This window comes from Melospiza melodia, chromosome 5, assembly GCF_035770615.1.
Source record: "Melospiza melodia melodia isolate bMelMel2 chromosome 5, bMelMel2.pri, whole genome shotgun sequence".
NCBI classification, from domain to species: domain Eukaryota; kingdom Metazoa; phylum Chordata; class Aves; order Passeriformes; family Passerellidae; genus Melospiza; species Melospiza melodia.
In genome coordinates this window covers 3412323-3436636 of record NC_086198.1, presented here as the reverse complement: position 1 = coordinate 3436636, position 24314 = coordinate 3412323, and the positions used below count along the sequence as shown (strand labels likewise).

Below are 24314 nucleotides of genomic sequence, written 5' to 3'. Positions count from 1 at the left end.
TCTTTAGTTTGGAAAGCACATGATCTCATTCTGTTTTAGAAGGCCCTGGATGTGTACTCCAATGCCTAATATCAAAATTGTCTTTCTTTCTTGCCTGGGATCTGATCAATCCAAAGCACACTGCTCTCTCCGACTGAAATCCAAACCTCTGTTGTTGTCAGGTCACTTGACACTCACACTTCCTCATTTTCCATACCAGATGAAAAGAAACACAGAATATGTATCATATGCAGTAGATTTATTTGTACTTTTAGTTACCCCACAAAGACATAAAAATTAAACAAACATTTGAAACAATGAATGACATTTTAAGTTTGTAAAAATAGACATTATGCACACTTCTATTTTCAAAAGGATTTTCAGATTTATGAGCTTTATCAATGAAAAAATATTAATACTACACATTTCCTCCATGATACCTGAGGAGCATAATTATATTTTGTGCCCAAAAATAATTCAGGAACTAACCTTGAAAAGGGTCCAACACTTTTTTTTTTAATCTCTGCTTTTGATATGGAAATGTAAGTAATAAATGCACACACATTTTAAAACTTTTGAGTTCTGAAAAAATACTTTAAGACATTCTGAAAAGTCTTTGAATATGTGGACATTGTATTTAAGTCTTTGGGACCTGTGAATTTTTAAAATAAATTTACAGTATGTATAATTTATTTTGATTCCACATTCTACTTGTATTAGGCTTACATTATAGAATGGGTAAGTTACATAAGATTGTTTGTCTCTGGGTTGTTAAATTTTGCTAGTCTTGTGGACTTGATATAAATTTTGTAGATTTTTCTACTTTAGAGCATGTTCAAAATACCCCAATAAAGAATTTATGACATGGTTTGATGTTTTCTAAAAGTGCTAAGTATGGTTTTCCCATTACGTGTGTTTATGTGGCTGGCACATACCAGAAAACAATGAAGTCCTTGACAAGTTTCAGAAATTGATTACAAACCCATATTCCTTCAGCTTTTTGGTTTTTTATTCCTTAAGACTTCACCAGGCTTTTTAATAAAAGACCTTGCCTTTGTATATTTTAAGTAACATTTTATTTTAAAGTTGTCCAAGCTTTAATTTACCAGCAATAAAGATATTGTGATGATATTTCCCCATTGTTTCTAGTATGGAAATTGAAATGTGGAGATACAAACATCCCCTATCATTTTCTGCAGAAAAGTTTTAAAATTTGTTTTCATTCTCAATTCACAATGAATTCGCAATTCCTATTAGAGTGTGAGGTTCTTTTTCCAAAAAACAATTTATGTGTGTGCATGCCTTAGAACAATTTTCTGCAAAGTGATGTGAAAGTTGATATAATTTCAAAATCATTAAGACAACATAGAACTTTTGCTTTGCTTCATACTAACCAGTCTTTATTATACTAACCATTTATTGTGTGACTTGACATTTATTTTTTATCACATTGCTGCATCAGAAAATTAAGGCACTATAACCCCAAATTCAGAGCTAAAGTAAGCAAAACATGTTTGGGGCATACATTAATGATAGTTGAATAATAGCAGACATGAACAACTGCTTGTTTTGTACTAAACATGTACAATTGATGCTTTTCTAATCTGTCAAGTTTCTACATTTATAGCAGCCCAGCCTGTAAGACTTTGATGGTGTTGGTGTTTGCACAAATACATAATTTAAGTTAAAAGTAATGTCTTGCTTACAGCACTTATGTATATAATAGATATATGTGTGTACATAATGCTGTAGCATTGATGTAATACCTCAGCTGATTCACTTTTTGTGTTCTGGAGAGCTTTTTTAGTTTATACTTCCTTGAGTTATATTGACAGTTTCAAAACCAATATTTTAGCAGAATTTTGCTGGTATGATAATCTATTGCTGGCTAACAAGGACTTCTGCCTGTCTCACAATCCCACAGGGAAAGGTTTAAAAGCTGCTCCTTTGGGCTTAGGCAGAAGTCCTGACACTCATACTGCAGTTCTAAGCTGGTAGAGGCTTTGTGTGTGCATGCATACATTTGTGTGTTACCCTAGGACTAGCATTTGGGGTAAACCGTGACTGTTTCGTACCCCTCTGGTGGCCTCATGCGGGCGCGGGCGTGAGCTTCGCAGTAGAGCTGGCCCTCCACAAAGAAGTAGCCCTTTTGTTTCAGGTTCAGATCGCAGTCAGAGCACACAAAGCACTCCGGGTGCCGGTATTTATCACGTGCCTTCACCACTGTCCCTCTGTTTGGAAACAAGGAAAAGGAAAACCCCAATCGATCAATATGAATTCAAAAAGAGAAAAAAAAAAACTGCAGCAACCCGGACTATTAGAAGTTGTCTCTGCCCATGGCAGGGAGGTTGGAACTCGAGGATCCTCAATGTCCCTCCCAACCCACACCATTCTGACTCTATGATACATGTTCTAGGTATTTATTGTAAAGCTTTACAGTTGTTCATCTTGTGGTTTTAGAAACTACTATATTATTTAAGTTGGATGCTGAGTTTGAGTAGGTCACATAAAATGCTGTAGAGTTGATCACATAGTTCATGAGCACTGGAAAATGAAGAGTTTGAAGAAACATGTTGGTTTGGTTACAAGACAGAAAGCACAGCCTAACCTATCAAAAGGGTGACAAAATGACTTTCAAAACCACATTGCTTTTTCTTCATGCGTGTGTTTTTATCACTGTCTGTGTTCTTTGCTGAAGAACAGTGATGTCAATCAGGTAGAAATCTGATAGTTTTAAAATAGGAGTACAGAGCTTTCTGAATACTCCCACTGGGTTGGGAAAAGGATGCTTTGCATTAACAAGAAATTTTTGGGGATTCACAACCTGACACAGCACAGCATGGGTAGCTGCTGGTTTCATTGTGTAATTGTTAATAGTTGACTTGCAAAAGGTCCTGAGAAATCTCAATTAAAACCTCAGTGGTACTTAGCCAAAACTTATATAATCTGTATTAAAATTGTTGAAGGTACAGGTAATAATTTGACATTTGGAACAATATATTTTTATATCTCTATTCTCTAGCAGCATTATGGGAGCACGCCTCTGTAGTTTCCAGTGGTGTTTGAGGATGACATGTGCTTGAGCTGGGGATTTCTAAAACGAAAAAGAAACAACTTACAGAATCCCACTCCCACATTTGTCACACTGTGGCACTTTCTGGACACCAGGCATGGCAGTAGGTATCTTTGTTACAGGTGCTTTCACACTTCTTGTTCCCACAGGGCGCCCATCTGAGAAACAAAACAATCCTGTTATGTACAGGATAATATAAAAGCATCTGGTGCAGCTAAGTACTTTTCTGCACTTTTCTGTACTTTCTGTGCTGTATGTACTCTTCTAGATGTTTTTACAGGCTTTCACTTACATGAAAAAACAATGCAGTCCCACTAGAAAAGTTTAGTAGGCCAGATTTCACCTCTTAGGAATCAGGAGAAATATTTTGTGAGCTGTAGCCAAAAGCAAGTCCAAAAGAGTTTGCAAATGCAGTGCTCTCTGCTTCATGGACATCACCTAATTCTCTGAGAGTAGGTCTTGGATGTAGCAGAGAGGGAGGAGGATTGGACTTTAACACAGAAACATGACATAATCCAGACCTATTGTCAGAAATCTTCTTATTTATATAACTAACCGCACAACAATTTGGAAAGATTAGTAACATGATATGAATACAAAATAATAGCAAAATACAAGAAAATGCTAAGTAAAATCCCACAATAATATATATGCAGGCAATTGGATTACTTTATTCCTTCTCCAGTAAATAATGATATACAAACATTAAAATTTAAAATATTAGTGTTTAGATTAATTTTGGTTCTATTTTACTTTTTATGCTTACTGTAAATATAATAAACTTGCAGCCTTTAATAATTTTCTTTTCAAAACTTCTTCATTTGAAGGAAATATGACTGTAAATTATATTGTCTTCTGCAGTTTTGCTTTAGAATGAAGAGAAAATAAGTTTTAAGGGGTTTCAGGAGTTAGTTTAAGTTCCTCTTCTCCTGGATGTCGAAGAGGGTGTTTTCTTTGTTGGTGTCATGAGTATAAGCATCTTGTCCCAAAAATGCTCACAGATAAAACTTTATTGTTCATTTGAAGTCAACTTTGGATATTAAAGATCTTAAAATCTGAGAGGAGATTCTGGAAAATGTGATCAGCACCTGCATTGCATTTGCAGAGGAAACTGCTTGCTGTAGCAAGGAAGGAAAATGGCAGGAGACTGGTGTGGCAGCTATAAGGTTGGGAATTATTTGGGCTTTCAGGAATTCTTGTATCTCTAATCTTTCTTATTTTCTTCATGGATTCCCCCCTCCCACAAACATTTTGAAAGTATTTGAACAGGTAGAATATGTTGTTATTAACCACCTTCCTCGGAGACTAAATTCTGGAGCACCTTAAAGGAGCCAGACTGGCGCGGCTGACTGGGCTCCTCCTGGTCGGCGTGCAGCATCTTGTACACGTCAGACTGACACACTGAGTTGGGACATGGGTCACTGTGTTAAAGAAGGAAGAGCAGATAAAAACAGTTTATCAAGCATGACTCTAAAGCAATGTCTCTACCAGGCATAGAGTATGATTGAAGAAACAAACATCAAGATGTGTTCCTACGACTATTGAGAAACTTTCTTCCCAGGTAGCATTGCTTTATATGGCCTCTTTTTGATCTAAAAAGTAATGAAAAGAATTAAATCAGTACAACTGTTACAAAAATAAATATAGAAACTAATTTACATATTTCCATAATTGCTGTTTTAGCACTAGTGGCATTTGAGGGCATTTAATCTCAAAGTAGTTTCATTCCAGTAATCATCTGCTGTGTTACCAGGTGCTCTCTGCTATGATATCCACAAGTTCCCTTTTTGCAGCAGCTGCTCTCAAGAATGTTGTTAAAATCACAGCTCATGCCTTTACATATAGTCAGCCAAAACCTAACCAGTCAAATCTTTTGGGAGAACATGACTTCTAAGTTAGCTCGATTACTAGGTAATATGGTGATTATTTGGATTTGACGAAGAGAATTGTTGTTAATTAAACATACAGAGATTACAAAAAGAAGTGAAATAAGTACTGCGAAATAGGAAACACTGTAAGGTGAATACTGAAAAATGCATGTTCTATTTCTTAATTTAATAAAAATAAGACAAGGATTTCTTTTGCAATGGCAGTGTTATAATAAAAATATAAAGCAATTTATTGTCCAAACAGGAGTTCATGGTTGAATCTCAAATGACCTGTGAGAATATTTTCAGAGGCATTTTAAACTCTGCTGAATAATTCAAATTGTTCATGATAAATGACATCCTAAGTAGTTGAGAGGAAGAGTAGACGTCTATAAGCACTGACAGGAATTAGACTGAATATGTAGCATTTGTAAATTTCATACACTTACTGGGGGTAATCAGAAGCATCCAAATTTACTTTGATAAAGTCTGTTATCTTACTGCTACACACACAGATGTCCAGCTTAAATTTCCTGTTGCAAGTGGCTTACTACTGTCCACAAAGAATTAGACAGGTTTTTCTTGAAATGGTTTGGTTTGTTTCTCCAGGTAGCATCCAAGCTGCCAAATGGCCCAGTAAGAGCAGTAGTAGTTGGACAGTGACTGCTGTTGCTTAAGTGAATTTTTTGATCTTCATCAATCAGTAGATTTCTTTGAGCCATCTTTAAGCTGGTGAAAAGCTATCAGTTTCTTCTGTCAGAAGCTTTTAATGAATAGAAGTAGTGAAGTTTTTACAATTCTTGGCAATGTTTAGTTAAACCCCTGAATTCTCTCCTCTTTACTAAAATATTTATAAATATAAAGCAAGTGATAATGCAATTACATACAGAAGGCAAAAAACCCAGACACAAATGTGTCATTTTACATTTCTTAATGCATTCATAGTGAAAGCCATCCCACAGCAAGAGACATTTCAAACCTGCATAGAGAGAGTAGGCGATGTCACAGGCAGTGTGAAATCTGGTTACTTTGGGCTTAATCCATTATTTCACAATAATGAAGCAGTAAATTTTTCTTTTATTGTTCTCTAATAGTTCTGATTGAGCATAAATATTTGAGCAATAGAGTAACTTCACTCTGAAAAGACTTCATTAACTAAAGTTTTCATTAAATAGGATGAACCTAAATACTTTTTTATAGATAATGATTTTTTGTTAGCAGCAGCCAAATTCAGCAAGGTGCTGAAGAAGGCTCATTGGTGCCAGTGATTATTCTTATTTAAAATATTAGTACTTAGCTTTATTTTATGCCATACATATTATGAATTATTAACTTAAGTACTGTTGCAAAACAGGAAAATAGGTTACTATTATGCAAAGGTGAAGATAAAGCAACCTAAGTGGTGAATTGTCTAAAATGACACTAAAAAATGAATAGTGCCTTAAAACTTTTTATTGTATAATCATAATTGTTATCCATATACATAAGGCTCCTACCTGACTTTAGTTGTGTACTGAATAAATTCATAAGTCAGACATGGATTTGTAGGCTTACAGTAAATTCTGTCTCTTTTTTACGAGATCTAGTTGTACTGAATGAGTTGCCTAGGATGGGAGTTATAACCATCTATAATATTTCCTAATCTTCATAACCTGAATTTCAACAGTAGATAAAATTTTTATTCATTATTATTTTATGAATTATTAATAATATGCAATTATTAAATCATTATTAAATAAATATAACAGTTGACTAAAAAGTTTTAAATTTTGGAGCGGTCAGTTAGGCAATAGTCCAGGTAGTATCATAGTTTTTATTGATTAGCTGCAATTCTAAGATAATTACTTACGAAATATTTATTTGCACATTCTGATTGACTCCTTTAATACTTTGGGTTAAAACCCAGAAATGACTCATATTTTAGTGAATACTGAATGGTTTTAAGTTACTTGGTTTCTCTCTAACCGTTTCCCCCTTTTTCATAGGAACAGCGTGATACTATTTTTTTGGTATATTTTAAATTAGTGTATTCATAAATATTATAGACGCTGCTCTAATTACCTTATGACAGGTGTTTCCCCCAGAGCTGTAGAAACTTGGCCTTGCAGTGTTTCCATGATATTGTCATCTGAGTACAACTGCATGGGGGTGTTAAACTGGGCGTGTACAATCTTGACGCCGGGAAGCTCCATTTCCAGGGGCACGTTGGGCGCCATCTTGGACGCGGCCTTCAGCTCCGTGGGGCAGATGGAGCTGACGGTGCTAATGGAGGAGGGCGTGCTGCGCCCGCTGCCGCAGTCCAGCCCCGAGGGAGTGCTGCACCCGCTGTGTTCGTGGCCACAGCGCCGGACAGGGGGCGGCGTGCGTGCGGTTACAGAGAGTGAAGACAAAAGGACAGGGGTGCGGTGATGTTAGCAGCGCTGAAAAGCATAAACGGAACGAGCTCCAAAAAGCAAAAGTACAGAAAGTAGAGAAAAGCAAAAGTACGTGTGGTTATTGGTGATAGTTTTCCTACAAAGAGTATCGAGGCCGGTTATAAAGCAGTCCTCAAAAATTCTGGCATGCGTTTTCTTTAAAGATAGTAAAAATCCTTTGATAGATGAAATAATTCAGTATATAACATTACTTTACATATTTAATGCTAGTTTTTTTTGGGAAATAATGAAGCCTTCCTAAAATTCTCTGTTCTAAGTGAGTAATTCTTATAATCTATAAAAAGGGTAGGAATCACAGAATCACAGAATCACAGAATCACAGAATCACAGAAGTTCAAGGCTGGAAGAGACCTATAAGATCATCAAGTCCAGCCCATGTTCTAACTGTTCAACTAGATCATGGCAGCAAGTGCCACATCCAGTCTTTTTTTAAATTCTTCAAGGGATGATGACTCCACCACCTCACTGGGTAAATGATTCCAGTATCTGACCACTCTTTCTGTGAAATATTTCCTTAATTCTAACTTAGATCTCGCTTGACGCAGCTTGAGACTGTGTCCTCTTGTTCTATCTGTTGTCGCCCGGAGAAAGAGGCCGACCCCCAGCTCACCACAGCCACCCTTCAGGAAGTTGTAGAGAGCGATGAGGTCGCCCCTGAGTCTCCTTTTCTCCAGGCTGAACAACCCCATCTCCCTCAGTCGTTCTTCATACAGCTTGTGTTCCAAGCCCCTCACCAGTCTCGTTGCCCTCCTCTGGACATGCTCAAGTAACTTGATGTCTCTCCTAAAGTGAGGGGCCAGAACTGGATACAATACTCTAAGTGAGGCCTCACCAGTGCCAAGCACAGGGGAAGAATGACCTCTCTGCTCCTGCTCTCTTGCCTCCTAGGAGGCAAACTTTATGTAAATTGTTCATGTCAGAGACAGAATAAACACCTGCAGCACTGGAAGAATCCTAGACACATCATTCCAGTTCTGTACCTCACAGTTATCTCACTACACTGCCAAAGAACTACTATGAAGTAGTGTAATATAATGAATGTGACATTTCCTAGATTTACTTAAATTCTAAAGTAAGATATTTAGGAATATTTTAAAACTAGTTTAACAATTTTTAAAAAAAACTATTTGTTGATCATTGCAACGAAGAAAAGTTAACAATACATCCAGGCTTACTTTTGCTTTTCTAAATTACAGTGTTTCCAGTAGAATGTAAAGTGGTCCTCCACAAGAGCACTGGGTTAATTCAGAGAATAAATCTTATGACTTTCGAAGTAGATGTTACATATAATTTATATATAAAAAATAAGAGGTACATTAAAAAAAATATTACTGTTGCTTGACATGACTGCAGTAACTGTACACCAATTCAACATACCTGGAAAAAGATTAGCAAAAGAATGTGAATATTAGACCTGAAGTCTTTTTCAGTATCACTATTTTGAATACGTCAATCTTGTCTGCATGGTACCTCAGAGGATTTCTTTGTTAAGGGGTATTTCTTTGCTGTTGCTGTGTAACAGCACATAACCAATTCTTTTGACAGTCATTGGTTACCATTTATGTGATATTCTGAGCTGGGGGACAATAAATGCTTCATCTCTGTTCTCCACCCTGATATCAGGGTTGTGGGTGGTTCTTTCCAAGCTGTGTAACCTGGGACAATGCTCTGTTTCCCAGTTTGATAGTACTGAACTCTGTCCAGTAGCTACTCTTGGGTGAAGTAGAAAACCCAAAATTCTCCCTTTGATTCAAAGCAGAATTTGTGTAGGACCACTTTCTCAAAGTTTTAAAGGAAAATACACATTTTTTCATCAAAGATATGTCAAACAAAAGCATTCCTGAAATAGTAGGCAAGCCTTAATGCAAATATAGTTGTGCATCATCACCAAGCATGAGCCAGCCAAAAAATTCACACAGGGCAACATATATATTTGCAGTATTTTCTTTTAGACGAAACAATACCACCCCATTAGATCCTGCAGTGGAATAAGTTCTGTCAGTGCTAATAGTGTTAGTAAATGGAATGTAGCAGGAAAAGACTAGAAAAAGCACAACTGTCACTCACTACATGAATCCAAAGTAATATTAAAAGAGAATAAATTATAGGTAAAAAATAAACAGCATATTGTTATATATTAAAGACATTTTCCAGTTAGTTTCACCAGAGTGAAGTCCCAAATTCTGTCCAATGTCCAATCCATTAGCTCAAGCCCACAGTCCAAAGTCATGTCTTCTTTTAGTCAGAGTCCTATTTAGCCTCTGCTGTCTGTTCTAAAGGGGTATTTAGAGCTGAGGTGGTTTATTTTTTGCTGTATTTAGCAGTGGATTAAGTCCAGCTGATGAAAATTAGTAGAAAAACTGTGGCAACCAAGGTTTTGTAGATGTAACACCCTCTGTCAAAGATTCTGCAGTTTGCAAGTGCAGACCTTCCCAGTGCTAGAATTCCAGACAGACCTTGCCCAACTGAAGTTCTTAAATTTGTTGCATTGCAGTTGGGGTAGTTTTTGCAGTTTATCTTCTTCATTTTATATTCTGGTAGAAGGCCATTTACTTCAACATTGTCATTGAAAATATGACATCATTTTCATTTCTGTATTGTGAGATTAGGCTTTTGATACTCATTTGATTCTTCATAAACCTAGGCACTTGTAAAATGGTACCTAGTGGTCCCAGAACCTGCTTTGTGTGTAACCTAGTGGTCCCACATACTGCTACTGCTAGAAAAGAAAAAGGATCACATCACAATATGTTTCATCCCTCAGGCCCTTTTGGGGCCTTCCTTGTGGTTTTAGCCACAGAGCTTGCATTGGTTTTGTCCCCTCTGTAATAATGAAAACAGTAGTGAGGAATTTCATCACCAGTCAAGACAGAGGTTTATTACAGGAAAATAATGGATCTAAATATATAAGACTTTCTGCTTTGGAACTTTACAAATCTGTGGCATCAGTTTTACTACTTTTAGCTCAGCAGTAGGTTGTCCTCTGCTGAAGGAAAGAGGTCTGCTGAAATGCAAATCTGAAATCTCTGAAGGGCCTAGCTTATAACTTTCTATCTTAACTATCTTTTTTTTTATATGTAGGCTATCTTTTATTTATATGTAATATGCAATATATATGTACCATGTTGCTGTGTTTTATTTAGCATGTTAACAAATTACAGTGTTTGGTCAGAAGAAGATATAGTGCCAAAGATCTGTAAGTGTACAATATCTGGTGCTGCGCTGTAAACTGAATCATGGCTGCAGTTACTTCAGACTCTGAGCAGTAAAACTGAGATGGGAGTGTAGATCTATTTTGCTTTGGAAAGAGAAATTTGAATTTCAAGCCTGAGTTCTGAAAGACAACCATTTAATTATTTTTGTTTGTTTGCTTTTAATTTTAGCATTAGACTGTCTAATACTATAAGTGAATTTCATATGCATCAGAATGCTTAGTTAATGTCAATGGTGAGTATCCATCCAATAAAAAAATAACACCATGCATCAAATCCAGCACAGCACTCAAAGTTTATAACCTGCTTCGGCCTGAGATTATGAAGGGTTTGGGCCGAATATTATGCTTGTGCTCAAAGTAGTTGATATCCTGTAAAGCAAAAAGAGATAAAATAGCTTTCTTTGGCCTACAAATCCTCATTCAGTCATAGTGCTTTCTAGTTTAAACGTAGCGAACAATGTTTACAAATTTTAACCATGAAGTAACCATGTTTAGTTTGTTCATTCCTGGTGCTCAAAACATAATCACTGTAGTGTTCAGAAACATGCAGAGTGAAGTGCGGTTACAGGAGAGAAGGCTGGAGGGTAGTGTTGCAGCCCAAAGCAGAGGGCAAATTGTAGCTACCTGCAAGAATGCTGAATGGATAGTTCTTGGTGTTGGAAAAAAATGTTTCTTTGATCACACTTTTTTTTGGATAATGAAAAATCTCCTGAGTCTCAGAAAAAAACAGCAAGAGCTGGACTTTTAAATTGAAACCAGACCAGATAATGATAGACCAGAAATGACGATGTACCATAAGTAAATAGCAATACTCACTTTAGCGCTGAGTTAGGAATGAGACCCCTCAGTTGTCCATGAAGCGCGTCTTGAATATTGCCAGATGAATAGAGCCCAATTGGAGAGTTATAGGAGGAGCTCACTACCTGTCTTTTGTCATCAATATTTGCTGCTGCAACAAAAGGCTGGGCCCTTCTGTTGTGAGCTGTACCAATAGGCTTGAATTCCTGTACATGATAGGCAGACAAAACACACAGAGCTACAATGCACACCAAAGCTAGCAATGAGTAAATCTGACAACACCAGTATTGTTAATAACTGCATTTTTACTTTTGCAACTCTGTTATTTAACTGGTGCAAGCATATTATATTTTTCCATGAATTTTGTATGTATTACTTGAGCCATACACATTAATTTGTCACCTCCAGGAAAGCAGAAAGCTTAGAAGAAATGGGAGAGATTAATATTATAGTGACCTTGCATATTGGTCACCAGATTTACATTATTCTTTTAAAACATTGCATGTATGCTTATCTTAATTTCTTTGCTTTAGTGCTAATCTCTAGCTTCATTTTCATCACATAGTGATAGAGGGACTTCCAAAAGTATGATTTTATTGCAAGCGTCTTAGCTAGAAAACACGTAATTTTTAATGCTTATTTTAACTGAAATAAAGTCTTGAACATACATCAGATTGAGGACATTCTTCTGAATGTATTTAATTTTTAAAGCATATCTGTGTATCAAAAATTTCACTGCTCTATAATTTAATGTGAAATCATCATAAATAAGTAAAACCCAGAAATGGGTAAATTTGAAATCATTCTGCCTGTGTGCCCATATTCTGCCATATGTTTTTGGTCATTTACCAGGATAATTTCTTCAATTTGTGGAATTTGAAAGGATAACATCTGGAAATAAAATCTCTGATGGTTTATCAGATATCATAATATGTCCTTCTGTAGTGGTTGGCCAGGAATGATAAAGACATTTGACTGCATGAAAATTCACTTATTTGTGTTGTGCATGTTTATTACAGTATGCTTGGAGGCCCTTCCAGCTCAAGTCCGCTCCTAAGCCTCTGAAATAAGGACTTCGAAAAAAACTTAAGTTTTCATCTGCCAAGGGTTTTTTTTCCCTTTTTCCATAGTGAGTGAAGGACATGAACTCATCACCTTGTCCTGATGGCATGTGGCACTCGTTGGAAACAGTGCTGTGAGAGTATTTGAACTTCCACTCATATGGAATAAAAAGCTTTTGTTTCTAACAAAGAAGTTTCTGCAACCTGAATTGGTCTTTTCCTTAGAAACTTGAACTTGCAATGTTAAGATAGCAGAGGTCATTAATACTTCAATTTTCATAGAAAGTTTTTCCAGTTCTTCAGTTTGGGTTTGGTACTGAGTACAATTGTTATACAACAGTTTAGGATCAGACTAAAGAAAAGTCGTGGATATATAGAATATGCAACCAGAAAATGCAAATAGTAAAAAGCAGTTTTATTAAATGAAAATGTTGAGCAGCATTGCACTTTAAGAGGCTACTGAAAGCAGTAATCAGATAAATGAGCACAAAGCTTTTACTTCCAATTCTTTCTTTCTGTCTGATAGAACAGAGTTGCAGTTAACAAAATGTATTAGTAAATGGAAATAATCTAATTGTTTAGGATCATGGCTACTTAATGAAAGATATTAATGTCAAAGTATTTAAAATTTATTCAAATCCATGTATGATACAAAACAAACAAAACCAACTGTGAACATTGTAATTTCATCCCCATATTTCATTTCTTATGGAGAAATGAACAGAAGATGTGGCACCATAACAGCATGTTTACAATGTAACAGTTGTGAAACAACTTGCAGTTAGTGACACTTAAATTCTGCTTTCTTTATAACGCATCTAGTAATATAAAATGTCAGTGACAGAACATACAGCAGCAAAAATAGTCCAGCTCTTGTGTTTATTTGATATAATTGAATCTGTGAAAAGTCCTCTTTTAGTTCAAAAGCTAAATGAGAACTGGAAGTTGTTGAAATTTCAAACTAGGAATATTTGAGATATACAGTACTTAATTTATTAATTATTTTTCCCAACTGACTGATTTTTTTGCAGGGCTAGCTGTGTTTTTGCGTTGATACAGGTGTCAGGAATAGAAATAATGTAGCACCAAAAGCCTGCAGAAATGCATCTGTCACAGCTTATATGATGGCATTCCTTGGGGTAATTGCTGTGACAAAACACAAATGTGTATTTTGGAGGTATCATGTGACTAAGACCTTTATCTTTGAATGATGTTATAAAGAGAGGTAGGTCCTCAAAACTAGCCCAGCACAATTGAATAGTTTCAAAAGTTGATTATAAATGGTAATAGACTAATAACTTCTTAGAACAAGGGGTTGTGTTTTTCTTAGATTTTTATACTTATCTACATGCATAATATATCTCCCAGGAATGCATAATCTCCTTCATGGCCAAAAGTCTAGTCAGACTGAACGTTCAGAGTTCAAAAGCAAAGGCAGAAGTAAGAAAGAAAAGTTCAAATAAAAACAATTCAAGAAATTGTGGCAGTGAATACAAAATTATTTTCAATGAGGTTAAAGGGATCATAACGGAAAACATTTACGAGTCATCATTCTTTTACATTGACAATACAGCAGAAAGCATTTTGAAAATAATTTTATGATAAAATTTGCCATGTAATGGTTTTGTTTTCTCTTTCTACTTATGTTTGTTGAGAACCTTATGTTCTAAATTGCCTTTATTCAGAATACAATGTGATTGTAGTAGTAATTCTACTATTTCCTATTATTTATCCATCACACTATAGGTTGCTCCAGTCTATGCAAATCAGGGTGGCTGTATTTTTATGTGGGAATGTGTAGCTTTCAAGAGTGACTCTCAGTCAGCCACTCAGTGCTGTGAATTAGAATTGTTGCCTCAGTTTCCTCTTCCCAGATTTAAAAATAGTGAGAAATTTTACTGTGCTCCGACAATTGCCTGTATCAGTCTCCAGATGTTTTTTGGGATATTCTCAGGCTAATTCAGAAGCTTGATACAGTGTGAAGGTTCCTTGTTCCATACTGTGTGTGGACACAGTATTTATTTGTTTATCAGGTTTCACACAGCCATCTCCATGAATCTGTAGAATAATTCTCATTCATTGAAGCTAAAGTAAGCATTCTGTGGCCAAATATTTGGTCACATTGTGGAACAATTTAAAATAGGGTTTCCATTCATTTGTAAGTATCTTTTATTAGCTTAAAAACTTGAATTAGATACTTATTAAGAAGATTGTGTAAGTCATCATTTGTTATTGTTATTTAGTTAATGTATATTAAATAACTGACTTCTCTTAATGTTCTTAGTAAATTTTAAAATGTCTATTTGACGAGAGTGAAAAAATGGATGCATTTATAAGATCTATGACCTCTTGAGTAATTTTAGTTGTTATATATATAGAAGTCAGTGGTTTTCTATTTCTGCACACCAGTAAATGCATGCAACACTTTTGGATAAAAGATTTCTATTTTTGAAGTAACACATTACTGCTTTTGCATTTCTCTCCATTAATCTTGGCTTCAGTGCCTGTGTTTATTTTTAGAATTCAGCAAACTCTTATAAGACTTGGACAGCACAGGTTGTAGTTGTGCAAAAATTTGTCATCTGAGATTCAAGAAACTTTTACTGTTTTCTATACTGCTGTGTCTCGTGATGTGACTAAATATGCTGTAAAATTTCATATTAAATTCCAGCAATTGTAGAAAAATAGGCTATATGTATTTTTTATTCCACAGGTATTGGTGGACACTCAGATGGAAGAATTTAATCTAAAATGTAAAACATTCCAGGGATGGTTTAGTATATTTGCTTGCAAGCATTGCTACTTTTTGGATGCCTACTGTTTATGAAATATACTCAGTACTCCTGAACTTCCTAGGAATGAAAAGGAGATATACTAAATGAAAATTCTGGCTGTTTAATGTAGGAGAAACAGTTTTTCTGATTGCCCAATGGAGGCTGCTTTTCAATAGTCTGCCAAATAGCACTGAGTGAAATCTTGTGATCTATTTTTAAGGAACTGTCCTTTTTAGGAATGCAACTTTCATGCAGAGGGATTGCTCTTGTGTCATGCATGCCTGCATGGTTTTCTCTATAGCTTTTTTAGTGAATTTGTTCCATTGCTAGTCATCTAATGAGTGTCCTAGCTCTTCCACAAGAATATGCATTTAAAATAGTTTTATTTCTTTGCTATAGTATTTCTGCTGCTGAAGAGGCTGTATTATTTCTGATGGAGTTTGCTGTATCACTTAAAGTTTTAGATCAGAAAGAAGAGAGAGAAATGTAACACTGAAATGCTGTATTCATGTTTGGGAGCATCTCCGTGAAAACAGAATTGGTGGAAGTATTTATTGCACAGGGTTTATTGAAATGGAATCTAGACTTACATTTTTTTTTTCCTAGGATAACACAGAATAAATACTTTGACATACTTGCTTTGAACCTGGCCTTCCAGGATCAGCAGAATTTTCTTCCCTCCCTGCTCTTGAGATAACAGCAAATGTTTATGTAGATTAAAGAGGAATGACGAAGAAATAAAGGATGAGTTGTAAGCAGTGGCTACCCAATTTGCTATTTGCAATATGAAGGCTTTGACTGATAGTAGCTTTTCTTTTTTTGAGTTTGAAAGGAGAGATGGCTTTCAATTGATTGGATTTGCTTTAGTCATATACAATGATCCTAGTCAGAAGCCGTGAGTGATTTGCTTATTGACCTGTACATGAATCTTGTGTAAATATGTAAACTTCAGTTCTGTGGCATAGTATAAAAATGTGTGGAGGTAAAGAGATCCAGGATTTAAAGATCTCTTTGTTTAACTGACTACATCAAAATGAAGTTTGTGATCTGATGAGTTCATCACATAGGTACTTGATATTTATTCTGAATGAAGAACTTCCTCATATGACGAAGAATCTCTGAAAGAGTTAAAGCAACTTGAACTGTATCAGAATTAGAGGACATCTTTTATTTCTGTGATAAAACTAGGGTGATATGTAGACTCTTAAAGGAAAATGAGAATTTGTTGTAGCTTTTAAATGTTTTGTTTTGGTTACAGCTGAAAAATCAAAAACATTGAGTCAGATAAAATGGTGTTCCTGGATGTCATAATCATGGTGGTTCATATGAACTTAAGCTGACCAATTATGGATGAAGTTCTAGTTTTAGAAGTTCTAGAATTTTAATGACCACAAGAGAGATTTCTTTGAGTTTAAAAAGGCAAATGAAAATGGTTGGGTAACTTTTCAGAGTTCATACCTGAGGTTCAGCTTCCAAATTTATCTTGAAGGGATGTGCTTTGCCATCTTCTGCAACTTGTGGGGACCATAATTTAGTTCCCGCCCTAGAAAGAAAGTGAGGCAGAATTTAAATAATTTGAATTCCTATAGACTTGTGTATGTCCCCATAAATTATAATGCAGCTTGTAAATCTGCAGGCCTTTTCTCTGCTTTTTTAATATTTTGACATAAAAATATGTCAGTGATATGTAACTGATATATATAAAATGTATTTACTTTTAAAAAATTATGTATGCTATTAACAATGGGAAATAGGTTGTTAATAGTTACCAAGTGCAAAAGGAAGGGGAGATTAGTGCCTTTCTGACCTGTGCTAACCAAACTTTTAGTTCTTTTCTTTTTAATGGTTGCTAGAATTAATGTTGGGTCCTCAGAGTATTTTATCTGAATAATTGAATATATTAGTAATAAGCCTAAACATCAATTTCTTTTTTTTAGAAGACCATCATTTCCATGTCAAGCCTGCTTTTCAATGTTGAAGTGCAGTCTAAGTATGCAAAGTATTTGCAAGGGGAAATTGAAGTTGCACAGATGATTCTTTCACTCACGTAGGCAGAAGTAACAAACATGAAAATATCAGTTACAGTTCTGTTTTTATTGACAAAGTGAAAAGTGTCAGCTAATTTTAAAGTAGAGTAGTAGTAATGTTAAATATTAATCTGGTGCTGCTTGTAATATATACATTTATCACATCTTGAAACTGACTTCCCAGGATAATTGTTAAATGGCATATCAATCTGTAGCAGAATATTGAATTAACAGAAGGAATTTTTAACTATGGTGTGTGCTCTAGTAATTCAACACTCCTTAAGAAAAAGGAAACACTTTTGTATTTCAAAAGAATTAGTGAAGTCAGCTACCATAAAGAGCTGTGCCTCCTTGAGAAGCTCAGGTTAATCAGCCCTGTCTTAGTTTTGGAGACAGCTGAAAGAGTGTGCCAAGTGATTCTGATTACAGGCTGAGCAAATTCAGCTGGAGATGTGAAGCTGCAGGTTTTTCGTCTTCCTGGCTCTAGTAGAGAGAAATGAGCACAAAATTTTCTGGATTACTGCAGTTCTTCAGGTAAGACAGCGTTTCTCTGTTTTGTTTAGAACACTGCTTTGTGAATAATTTTTAGGCTTAATATGTTATGACCAAAGAGATTGATTGGCTTTAAACTCACTCCTTTGCCACTCCTTATGAAAGTGTGATGTTGTTTTCCCTAACTGGGATGATGCAGTGGCAGCTTCATGTGTGGTTTGAAGAAGGAGGCAGTGATGAGCACATGTGGCTGAGGGAGTGTTAGAGCAGAGAGGTCACTGAACAGCTGACACTAGATGGGGGTTTTATTATTTCCCCAAAACACGAAGAACTGCTTGCTTACTGACAGTAAACAGAAGACTTGTGCAGTCAGCAGAATTACAGAATTATATTATTACAGTGTGAATAACTTGAGGGAAGCTGTTCTTTTTGTGCCTACAAAGATGGGTTCTGTGGAGTCTTGCTGGATCTGGAGTTAAAGAGGTAGGTCTGGTTGCTTGTAATTTTAAGGATCTTGGAAACTTCCTCAAACTATTTTAAATAGTTGCACCATATAATAATTGTACTGTTGATTGAGTACTATCTTCTTTCAGAAATAGGCAGATGTGTACACGTACCTCTCTATTTTCAAAGAAAGCTGATGTGTAGCTGCTTTGATTCTCTCCTGGGCATCATTATGTGTCATGTTCTCTGTGCCTAGACCATCAATAGCTATAATAACATCACCAGGGCACAGGTTGGCGGCTGAAGCCTTGCTTCCAGGTGTAATCTGAAAAGACCAAAATGTAACTGCTTAATTACCATGCATGCCCAAAAATTGATAGAGAAAATAAACTTCATCACATTCCCCTATTTCCTATTGGACAGGGGAGGTACTTTGCCAAGGCTCTGCAGTTCTATTGTCAGGAAACCATATGAATGTTTTACTCATCATAACTCCGAATTAAAAAGAAATTATCTTCACCTTTCTGCATTAGTCTCTACTCTGATTTCTGTAATTACTGTAACTCATCTTTAAATATTATTTCTCCACTGCCATTGTAAATGTAATTTGCTTGAAAAAAAGTTATGTTTTGCCCTTAACAACACCAAGTGGTAGAAAAGCATTGGTATTAAATTGTGTTGCTGAACTCCTTGAAGTGCTTAGTTTTAAATTCCATGGCATTTAAGTACCAGTGGCCCTCATCCTTCAGGGTAGTTTGTGTGGTGCAATTCATACCTTATGTTCATGTACCACTATCTGTGACATTCACAGAAATAGCCCTGAACTTATCTTTCTAGGCTTGCTTTTTTCTTTTTTTGTCTAGCTGACAAACTTCTGTATGGTTGTGAAACTAATTGAAATGCAACATAATTTTGCTTTAAAATAACTATTGTAGAGAGGCCATGACCTTAGATGTTACTGAAGCTTGTTCTAGAATTACAGGCCTCTATTTGCGAGAGGTGACTTCTCCTGCCACCACAACACTTACAAATACCACATACACAAGAGGTCTTAGGTCACTGAGTGGGATTTCCGTCCCTTACGTGCGTATTGCCATTTTGGGCAACTCTTGATTACCTAGACAGCAACATGAAATTGATGCCTGTAGCACATAAACTTCTGAAATTCACCTCTCAAAGAGCAGAAGGGACAAGTTGGGTCATGCAAAGTAACTAGGTCCCTATTTGTAAGTAAATGAATCCCAGTGTGAAGGCAAAAAAAAAAAAAGTCAATATAGTCTTATTTCCAAATGCAATTCTTTTATCTGTGGTGTATATTGAATGAAAAAGCTATTGGAGAGAATTTTTCTCAGTATGGATTGTGCTATAGTGAAAGTGAGTGTTGTCTTGACTGCAAAACATGCTGTGGAGACATTATTCCGCTGTGCTGTTTCATGGTTTTCTAGCAAAGGAAGAGAGTAAGCTCCCCAGTGTACTTCCAGCATGTTCTGAACCTCTGCTTTGGTGAAGCTGGCAGACTTGTCTCTGAAGGGGACACTACTGTCAACATAAAAGCCAAATAGAAATTCTTTTTACTATGAGTTGCGCTGTATTAGTACTGAAATAATGGTAAAAATCAGTGAAGGGGAGTAATTGTCTCCTCTTTCCATCTCCACTAGGGCAGTCTGAATGATCAAAGAGATTGTTTTGTAAGCTCTTTTTCTGCATTCCCACATGTAAACTTATTTTTCAAATCACTGCAACAAACTGCAATGCATGTGCTTTTATCAAGTCAGGCAGACTTTCCAAAGGGGTGCTTATGGCCAGCTTCAGACTTTTGTACCCTTCAAAAGAATGGACTAGTATATTGTGTGCTTAACAAAGTGTTCAGATGCCTGAATAATCTGTTTGCATATGAATTAAGGAAGTTATGAAATCTAAGTCTGAAATCTTTAAAATTGTCTACTTCTCACACTTCAACAGCTGCAAGTGTAAATGATCAGCACTGAGACCACTTATACCACTATAATAAGACAGGGGTTAGAGGTACGATCATTCTTCTTCCTTCAACATGGAATTGCTCCTGATTTGGCTTAGCATGTTGTCAATATCTCTGCAATGACAAACTGCAGCAGAATTCCTCGTGTTCCAATGTGACAGTTGATGCTTTAATACCTAACTGGGCAAACCAACCATTCTTGGTTTCCTCTCAAGAGTAACTTAGCTTGTATAACCCTTGTGGAGGTTACCCTGCAGCTTATGTGTTTTACACGTCACAACAAATCATCTGCTGTACCTGTGACATACTGCAGCAAAGCCCTGAGATAGTGATCCTGCCTTATAAAGTAGTGTGTCTGCCTAGCACGGCACATTCCCCTGCAGCTGTGCTGCTAGCAGAACATGCCCAGCTCCCTCTTGCTCCTAAGTCCCTTGGGTTTTGTAAGTTGTCAGCAGCTGCAGTGATACCACATGGATGTTTGAATGGCATTACCATCACTTGGTAGGAGCAAGGAGGGAAAAGCACAGGACTCTGTATTTCCTATTCCTTGGCTGAGCTGATCATTGCCAAGCTCCTGAGATGTCTCTTGGGCCTTAACACCTTGATGGGGGTTCTGAGCTCTACATGCCCAGGCCTGCTAGGCTGCAGAGCAGGCCCCTGCCCTGCAGACTACATTTAGTAGGAAGGGACCACGTTGTGCAATGCAAGATATCATGGGTATGATGTTGACATTGTGGGCACCTCAATAATTTAAGCGGTGCTGTTTCTTAAGGACTTATTAGTGACACATTATCTGTGTATTTTGAACACTTAGAATTGTGTTGTGACAGTAGTGCTTTTGCTTGCTCACCCTGGCCTCATGAGATAGATTCTAGTCTTGCTTTGGGAAATTTTTGCCTTGCTCTTCAGGCCATGTCTGCATGGTATGCCTGTTGCTCCTGTATCCTGGGTATCTTGGATTTGGATAAATACAAAAATATGTGTTGGTCATTCAGATGTTACAGACTATTTGGCCACATGAGGGTCAAATGTCTCCAAGGAAACTCTGAAGAAAATCTCTCTGCTTCTGATAATAGACTTGTAAAGCTTATCACCTTACACCATCATAAATATTTCAGGCTCTCTGTTTTTTGAAGAGAGCTATGAATGTCTGCAGACAGAGTGGCTATTGAGTTAATATGAATACTTGCACTGTGATTGGTAAAGGTCTATAAAATAAAATAGAACTTTAATCTAGAGTTGATAATATTTTCCCATTCTCTCCAAACTGCACAAGTTTCAATTGTTCCTGTAATCAGTTTCATTAATGCAATTTGCATCTGTACAAAGTTCCAAGTATTCTAATGTTTTCAGTCTTTGTAGTTGATTTATTGTTTTTGACAATAATAGAATCTGAATATGTTGATTTTTACTCCTCTCCCCCAGTGATCATGATCTGTAGTTTTTCATTTCTTGAAACAGTCAAAACAACAGAACAATTTTCACATGATCTTTTGAAGTGACATCTGTTCTTTAGACAGGTGGATAATGATCTCTTATGTTGTCTGTCTCTCTTGACAAGTCCTGATAAAAGCTGTCTCTTGTTGAACAAGGACATAGCCAACCAATCTTAACACCTGTCCCTTTATTTTATTCAGAAAATATTTTAAATTCATTTCTATTTATTTAGTTTTTCTTGTCAGGACAGTTAAACCTAGTGTGAATGGACTTATGATGGCTTATGATAACTTTTACAAAAGGAACACCTAGACCCCAAGAGGCAAGACTGGTGAATCTTTTGAAATGCGCTCTATTTCTTAAGGGATATTGCATGAATACTTAATGAGGGACTCTTCTAAATATATGCAATGGCAACAAAAATACTAACTTTAAACAAATTTACTGTAAATATTCTTAAACCTGAGCAAATGTAACCTTTTTTTCCTATATGTATGTATTTTTATATTATATATTTAATTGTACTACTTGAAACGTGATTTTGAGCATTTCTGCAATGGCTTATGCCTTGTGAAGCATTTGGTAGGTATGAGTCAACTGCAAAGTAATTTATTCTTTAGAAAGTTATATTTATAGTAACATCCTTTGTTATTGCAGTTTTAAACTTCATTGCACTTAATCTAAACACAAAGAAAATACAAACCAGACACCGCTAAAATATTTTTCATTAGAGATAATGGAAACTATTTTTCTTTTAGAGGCCCATAAAAGGCAAGGAAGGCCCCAAAACATCCAGAGATTTTTTTTTAAATTCAATGTTTCTGTCTCCTCTTTCTCCAAAGGCTTTGCTATATTCTATGAGTAGTTATGTAACTTCATTCAGTCAAATAATAGCTTTTAAATTTACTTCTATTTAAAAGAAATAATGTTTTAATGCTTTTATAAATCTGGAATGAATCACTAAGTTAATTTTTACTAGTTACTATGTGAAAAGATGGTCCTTAAACTTTCTATTAATTCTTGTTTGGAAGCATATTTACTGCAAGATATCACTAGTGGTATCCATCCTTCAAGGCTTTTGACATATACTCAATACCAGGCAAAGTGTATGTAGTGAGTCGTAGGGTAGGGCTTAAAAGAAAACCAGAAAAAATGAAACAAAAAACCCATAGCAATTAGGAGGCTCGTGGAATACATATTTGGTGTGTCTAAGGTCCTGAAAAGCAGCAGAAATATAAGGAGAATGAATTCTAGTCAGCTGATCATTGAACACAATTTTGAAAATATAGAAATTCTCAAAATATGTACCCTGTATTTTGAGCACATCCCCATCTGTAGATGCAGGGCAGCTGACAGTGTGTTGTATGCTACACTGACGAGTCACTGGTTTCTTACATTGTAGCTCATATCTCAAAATCCATGAAAAAGAATCAAGGCTCAAATTCTTGCCATTTATTGGGGGAGGAAGAGCAAGGTAAATTTTAGTTTCTAAATATGGCAAAATCCACCAAATAACCCACCCTCTTTCATATGCAGGACTGGATAACTTTCCAATAACTCACTCTTTTAACATTCATGAAAGTGAAAACTTTTAGATGTGTAAAAACAGTTATTATTTCCTTTGCTGGCAATAAACAGAACTTGGTTTAATTAAATAAGAGTCAGATTAATCTGCAAAGCACAGACTGCCAGGCATGAGGAGCTGCTGCCAAGCAGTTTTCTCCCCCAGTGGTCAGAGAGGCTTGTTGTGGAAAGCATAAAAGTGAGGTCTTGCTTTTTGTAGGTTTAAATGTAATTTTGAAAGCCTAGGAAATAATACCAGAGTTTTTCTGCTGCCAAGGCACTTGAATTTAATTTTGAGACTTAAGTAGAAGAGTAGTTAAAGTCTCTTAGACCAATCACAGAAACATGTCACACAAAATTTGTAAAAACTCCTAGTATTCAGCTGGCTTTCCTCAGAACTAGCAGCTCCTTTTTTATCAGCTCACAGCTTTGTCTGCCTCTCTGAACTCCAGAAAAGTAAAAGACAAAAATCTACAGCAACTACTAAATAGAATAAGCAGAAAGGAAATTGAAAGAGTACATACCCTGGTTATGATTAAGGGTTGGTTAAAATCTATTCCTCCTGAGAGCCTGAATCCCCAGGGTGACGGTCCTTGGAGAACAACATTTTGTGGCATTGTGGATGGATTTTCCTTGTTACTATTCTCTTTTCCTTGGGTCTGTGTGAGGAGCTGAGCTGTAGGAGGAAGGCTGCTGTCAGCAGAGCACCTGCCAGACAGGGCAGCCGACCTTTTATACCTCCTGAGAAGTTTTACTCATTCCAAAGCTGTGGGCACTGCACTTTATCCCTACTCTTTGGGTGACGTCAGCCAGTCCCTTGGCTTCTCCACCCACAGAGGGGAGTATCAAACTCGGACAAATAAAGCTTGAATGCTGGAAAGTTTACAACAAATGAATCGACTTTATCTGCTGCTTCAGCGTCCCCCTCAGCCCGACTATCAGTAAGCTTCAGGATGCAGCGTCTGGGTTTCTTAAAGCAACCTTGTTGCTCACTTGATATCTTGCTGTTTATGTTGCTGGTGTTTGATTCAGCTTTGCAATGCAGTGCTTTGATTTTGTACATTACTCTGGTTCATGTAAACAGAAATACTAAAAAGGAGATTTCCCTCTCAAGGTCTTGTTTCACATCTTGTCTTATTTGTAATGTAATAGGGTATTGCATTAAAAAGTC

The 24314-nt window shown here is 36.3% G+C and overlaps 1 protein-coding gene across 3 annotated transcripts; it reads right to left on the bottom strand.

Annotated features, from left to right (window-relative positions):
- Nucleotides 1–219: 219 nt before the first annotated feature.
- On the bottom strand, nt 220–23926 carry PDLIM3 (PDZ and LIM domain 3). Of its 3 annotated transcripts, XM_063156072.1 has the most exons (8): nt 23668–23926; nt 18339–18490; nt 16661–16745; nt 10871–10938; nt 6982–7245; nt 4346–4473; nt 3099–3210; nt 220–2210 (listed from the first exon to the last, which is right to left on the bottom strand). In XM_063156072.1, exons 1-8 carry the CDS (start codon nt 23758–23760, stop codon nt 2021–2023), a joined length of 1092 nt encoding a protein of 363 aa, XP_063012142.1. In that variant the 5' UTR covers nt 23761–23926; the 3' UTR covers nt 220–2020. The 3 variants fall into 3 exon arrangements, with proteins under 3 accessions (XP_063012142.1, XP_063012144.1, XP_063012143.1); XM_063156074.1 differs by lacking the exon at nt 6982–7245 and having other exon boundaries at nt 23668–23916; XM_063156073.1 differs by lacking the exons at nt 6982–7245; nt 10871–10938 and adding an exon at nt 11386–11573 and having other exon boundaries at nt 23668–23915.
- Between the last annotated feature and the right edge of the window lie 388 nt (nt 23927–24314).

What these genes read in the sequence shown, in the direction of transcription:
- PDLIM3 (XM_063156072.1), bottom strand. Translation starts at nt 23,760, where the DNA reads ATGCCACAAAATGTTGTTCTCCAAGGACCGTCACCCTGGGGATTCAGG. An exon ending in AACCCTTAATCATAACCAGG is followed by an intron (nt 18,491 to 23,667) that starts GTATGTACTCTT and finishes TGGTCTTTTCAG; the next exon opens with ATTACACCTGGAAGCAAGGC. An exon ending in ATTTGGAAGCTGAACCTCAG is followed by an intron (nt 10,939 to 16,660) that starts GTATGAACTCTG and finishes TTTGCTTTACAG; the next exon opens with GATATCAACTACTTTGAGCA.